General features: G+C 43.0%; 1 protein-coding gene across 4 annotated transcripts in view; it reads left to right on the plus strand.

The window, feature by feature from the left end:
* LOC142302162 (uncharacterized) overlaps nucleotides 1-2603 on the plus strand; it is a 44582-nt gene extending 41979 nt beyond the window's left edge. For all 4 annotated transcript variants that reach the window (XM_075343243.1, XM_075343245.1, XM_075343244.1 and 1 more), the window contains one exon: nucleotides 2306-2603. In XM_075343243.1, coding sequence (XP_075199358.1) covers nucleotides 2306-2593 — 288 coding nt within the window. In that variant the 3' untranslated portion in view covers nucleotides 2594-2603. The remainder of the gene's footprint in view (nucleotides 1-2305) is intronic.
* Nucleotides 2604-6000: the final 3397 nt, after the last annotated feature.

Here is a 6000-nt window from a genome sequence, read left to right on the forward strand (position 1 = left end):
ATGACCAAACCCTCTGTGTGACTGATTAATTATTGTTTAATCTATGGTTAAGTCATGTACCTAGACTTTTTTTTTAATATTTTATCTTGTATCTCCTCTAAAACACTATTGATCAAATTGAGCAAATTTTAGCAAAATTAGATTTTGCCAATTTGCACAAATGTTCCCAGGATTTTTGTTTCACAGCAATTGATTGTTCTTATTTCTACTCTGGGGTTTCTCTCGACGACTGAGCATAATTAAGATAAGATGTCTATCACACATAGTAATAATACCGCCTCACTGTTCAACTTTCCGATTGCTCACTGCCCGTCATTCGGTCCTCAAGTCCTTTTACTTTTCTTCGTTGTTGGTCTTGAGACAACCTGGGTATTAGAGTGCACACATTAGTGTACAGAGCTTGCTAGAGAGTCATCACAGTGAATTAAATTGTTCAGTGCCTTAGTGTCACAGCAGAGGATGGGGTGTAATTGTATTATTGGGTATCTGAAGTGATGACCGGAGTTAGTGGGTGGGAGATGAGATAATGGGTGTGACCACCTTAGCTTAGTTAACATTCTTAAGTCTACATAGGCACGGAGTTGTTTAAAATAGAAGCGGGGATCTGGGGGTAAACCCCCTTTTGTATTATTAAAGTGACATACTTGTGGCTTAACTGGTGGGAGTGATACCTGTCTTGGTGGGTGTGGCCCAACAGGCAGCCCACATCAGGCCACATCTACCAAATATGCCGCTTTGAGGAAGGGGGGGCATGGCACCCCTGTACCCCCTTGTCTGGGGGCTTACCCCAGACCCTCATTTCTGTTATAAACAACTCCATGCCTGCATGGACTTAAGAATTAATGTTAACTTAGCATGCCAACTATCTCATCTCCCGCTCATTAACGCTAGCTGGCCATGCCCACTTTTAAGAGGGCTTCACACGTTGCGACATCGCTAACGAGATGTCGTTGGGGTCACGGAATTCATGACGCACATCTGGCTTTGTTAGCGACGTCGTAGCGTGTGACAGCTACGAACGACCGTTAACGATCAAAATTACTTACCTGATCGTTGACACGTCGTTCAAATTCAAAATATCGTTGCTGTTGCAGGACGCAGGTTGTTCGTCGTTCCTGCGGCAGTACACATCACTACGCTTGACACCCCGGGAACGAGGAACAACATCATACCTGCGGCTGCCCGCAATGAGGAAGGAAGGAGGTGGGCGGGATGTTCCGGCCGCTCATCTCCGCTTCTATTGGGCGGCCGCTTAGTGACGCCACTGTGACGCCGAATGACCCGCCGCCTTAGAAAGGAGGCGGTTCGCCAGTCACAGCGACGTTACTAGGCAGGTAAGTATGTGTGACGGATGTAAGCGATGTTGTGCGCCATGGGCAGTGATTTTGCCCGTGACGCACAACCGACGGGGGCAGGTACACTCGCTAGTGATATCGGCACAGATAACGCAGCATGTAAAGTGGACTTTAGGATCTCCAATAATACAAGTATGCCGAGGATAGAGTCTATTCCAGCCATATACAACACCACAAAGGAAGGGGGAAGGAATGCCCTACTGCTAGAGGAAAAGGGAAAATGGTGACCTCTAACAACCTGCAGCTCATCCTCACTGCTTTCAGCAACCCTATACAGGTTGCACACCAGTTACCAAGCTAGATACCTGGGACCCTGTCTTCCTCTGGCAAAAAAAACATAAATAAAGATGGAGGGTATGAGCGCTAGTCAACACCCCTAACACTAAGGAAGATGAAAAGGAAACAGTACAGGGTAAGCATGAATGCCATCACCTGAGCCCAGGTAGATAGCATAAAAGTAATAAACTGATCGGAGTAGTACCCAGCCACCACAGAAGTCTCTGGAGTAACATGGGATGACCACTGCAGATCACAGCTAGGAACAAACTATAAACCCCACCCAAACCATTCCAGGGTGAGGATAATAAAGGAAATCAAAGGATGGCAACTGAGGGGAAAAACTGACAGTTTCCCAGGGTCAAAGAGCCCACTGGCTGCAGAAACGTGGAACTGTCAGATAACATGTGCCGATAATCTCTGTGATCTTCTAACACTTGCTGCCACTGTATTTAGTCAGCAGGCCATGATACCTCCATGACACATCCATGATCCATGCTTCTGATCCCGGTGGCTCTTGGGAGGAAATAAATTAATTTGTTCCCAGTAGCTGCGATTTCAGCTAGGGCAGTATTATAATACTGTTTATCTGCATATTAATCCTATATGTACAAATAACTTTCCAAGGTGAGAGGTTCCCTTTTAACCTATTAAATGTTTTATTTCTATTTCAGAGCTATCACCTGCATGAGATCTCAAGGCTGGAAACTTCTTCTCCAACTTTTAAAGATCTATGGATCATCAACAGTGTGGATTGGGAGAATAGATTTGGTTTGAACAGCCAACGTTGTGATAAAGTGGGGATTGTGGACGTTTCCAATAACAAACGTGGCTGCTGCAGGAACTGTGGCGATGAATGCAGGGATTGTCTCTGCTTTTTTGGAGAACTCTTTCTCTGCTGCGCTGAATGCTGCAATTGCTGTTTAACCTGTGTCCTGCTCGTGCTGTGTTGTACGGACTGATTGTATTTATTAAAGAAAAATTAATTTGGTTATACAGTTGTTGTTGTTGTTGTTTTTTTTTTTTGTCAATGAAGCATAAAAATGTGCAAGATTTCTGCTAACTTCCATGGCATTGTTAACACTGTTTCAACATTTTAAGCTTAAAGTCCATGTTGTGCACCCTATATATAGCCTAATGTGTTGATTTGAGAGGAAGGCAAAAAAAAACCATGAGGCAGACACTAATTATTCCTAATAAAGGGGACAATTCCTTCATGACTCCACATATAGCAATCAGATGAGTTCCCAGATCAACGTCCATCATACAGTCTTACGCATATAATCAGTAATTATCAAAAAAGACATCCAGACCTCCTAGTACTTTTTAGATAATCTGTCATACTGTGATTGTTGGATACTGAGGGATAGGGGGCTCCTAAGCTGTCACTCTCGCTAGGTAACCCTAGATTATCCCTAAGCTCAGGATTACTCCTGATGGTGGAGATGCTTAAGTCACATTCCTGGCTATGCTCCTGACCAGAACTAGTCTCATTCCTCCCTCCCACCAGTGAAGAAAGGGACAAAAGTAATTTGGAAGCATAGACAAGAATAACCAAAACTCTGACACTGCACACACACAATAGGCAACAAGAGACTCAGGAGAAAAAGCAAGAGCAGGTAGGTAGCAACAAAGTGCAACAAGGGTTAACTCCACAACAGCACTCAGCAACAAATACCAGATAGTCTAGATCACAACACCTCGCCAGATCAGCTAAGATTAACTATAGATGGCATAGAAGGATCTAGGCAACCTATATAGGAAAGGAGCAAATATAATTGTCTTCACCCCACAACATGTGCTCAAAGGAGACTAACAAGAAGACCAGAAGACATTAACTTTTGCTAGCCTGCCTATGAACTGCTACTCTGAATGTCGACACCTGAGTCTGCCTGCATTGATCAGACACTAGAGAAGTTATCGGGTGAAGTGTCAGAATTTGTAGTCTCAATGGAACCCAAAGCCACCATAATAGTTGTGCAAGTTTGTAAAAATCTCTGTGTGACATCGTTAATAATGAGCGACCAGTACAATGCTGGATGTTAGGTACTCAAAATGATGAGTGAACACTATGATGCTCGAGTGCTCATTACTTGAGTCAAGCAGGTCAGATGCTCAGACAGCTCAACTCGAGTAACAATCATTATGGATGTCACTGATTGAGCACAGCCACCCATAAATAGGATTTCCGGGGAAGGGAGGGCTGTTTTTTGTTTTTGGGACCGACTACATCTGAAAATGTTGTTTTAAGAGCCATTCAGAGACTACAAGTGGCTCTCACTGAGGTGTCGGCTCCCATAATTCACTGAAGGGAACCTGTGCTTTGTGTTCACTGTTTCACGAAAGACCCATCTGAGCACTCACAATACTCATCTGAACACAGAGTGTAGCCAAGCACCCCAATGCTCGATTGAGTCTGAAGCAGAAATGAGCACGGTCACCCATCATTATTAATCTAGCATTACAGCAACATGTGCCAAAGAGATCCATAGTCTCACTGCTGTTACACTAAGAATCCATAGTCTCCCAGCAGTCTGAGAGTGATTAAACCTTCCTCTAGACCAGTGAGTGTTTCCCAAACTCCAATCCTCATGGCCCTCAATAGCTCATGTTTTCCGGATTTCCTTAGCATTGAACAGGCTCTGGAATCATCAAGGCATCACCTGTGCAATCATAAGGAAGTCTAAAAAGACACATACTAGTGATGGCATAGTAGTTTCTGCTTTTTTTTTTATGCAGCAACATCTGATTTCCATGTAGCAACATTTTTCATAAAAAATTTGAGATGCCAGCCTTATGCGGGCTTTACACGTTACGATCTATCGTGCGATTGCGAACATACGATCTATCGTGCGATTGCGAACATCCTCTTCCTGAAGGGGAAGGGACGTTCGGCATCACAGCGAAGTCACACAGTCGCCGGCCAATAGAAGCGGAGGGGCGGAGATGAGCGGGACGTAAACATCCCGCCCACCTCCTTCCCTCCGCATAGCCGGCAGGTGCCGCGGGATGCAGGTAAGCTGTGTTCATTGTTCCCGGGGTGTCACTCGGAGCGATGTGTGCTACCCCGGGTACGATGAACAACCAGCGCCATGTTAAACAATTTTTTAAAACTCAGCAACGAGTACACGACTCACGATTTGTGAGCGATTCTGCATCGCTCGGAGGTGTCACACAAGACTACATAGTGAACAATGCCGGATGTGCGTCACGAAAACCGTGACCCCGACGATGCATCTCATGATAGCTCGTCTCGTGTAAAGCCCGCATTAGACTAAAATTTAACAATCAAAAAGACTGCTAGAACACCATTGCAAATGTGAACAGGGTGCTAGCTAAAAAATACACAATCTATATGAAAGCTGCAAACCAAATTCAGACAAATATGAACAAGCATAACTGCTCTATGATACATAAAGAAATGAAAAACACAATTAGCTATATGACAAAATTGGAAAAAATAAAAATGTGACATTACATGACTGTTAAGGATTATTTGAAAAAAGAGATTTTTCTAATGTATTGATCAATTCATTACTGCCCCATAACCACTTCACGGTAATCTGTTATTTATGGGGTCTCTAACCAAATGTCATCTCTATGTGCGGTTAAAACCTGCTTGTATATGGGGAGACAGAGACGTGGCTATATAGGACATTGAATAAACATGGCTGAAGCAATTATGCTTATTCATATTTCTCTGAATTTGGTGTGCAACTTTCACTTTATATAACTTGCTGCTCGATAACCACTACATGGTAATCTCTTATTTATCGGGTCCCTAACCAAAAGTTACCTCTATGCGCGGTTAAAACTTGCTTGTGTATGGGACGCCAGGGACCAGGCTATATAGGAAACTGAATAAACATGGCTGAAGGGCGGGACTGGGTTCCCAGACAGAAAAAAAAAGTGCATAACAATAAAAAAAAGACTGCTGGAACACCATTGCAAATGTGCACAGGGTGCTAGCTAAAAAGATACAATCTATATAAAGTGAAAGCTGCACACCAAATTCAGAGAAATATGAATAAGCATAACTGCTTCAGCCATGTTTATTCAATTTCCTATATAGCCAGGTCCCTGGCTTCCCATACACAAGCAGGTTTTAACCGCACATAGAGGTAACATTCTTTTAGTGACTTGATAAATAAGAGATTACCGTGAAGTGGTTATCGGGCAGTATTGAGTTGATCAATACATTAGCAAAATATCTTTTTTTTTTCAAATAATTCTTAGCAGTTATGCAATGTCATATTTTCAATTTTTCCAATTTCATATTTTCCAATTTCATATGGCTAATTGTGTTTTTCATTTATGTATTATAGAGCAGTTATGCTTATTCATATTTCTCTGGATTTAGTGTGCAGCT

Source organism: Anomaloglossus baeobatrachus, chromosome 4 (assembly GCF_048569485.1).
Source record: "Anomaloglossus baeobatrachus isolate aAnoBae1 chromosome 4, aAnoBae1.hap1, whole genome shotgun sequence".
NCBI lineage: Eukaryota > Metazoa > Chordata > Amphibia > Anura > Aromobatidae > Anomaloglossus > Anomaloglossus baeobatrachus.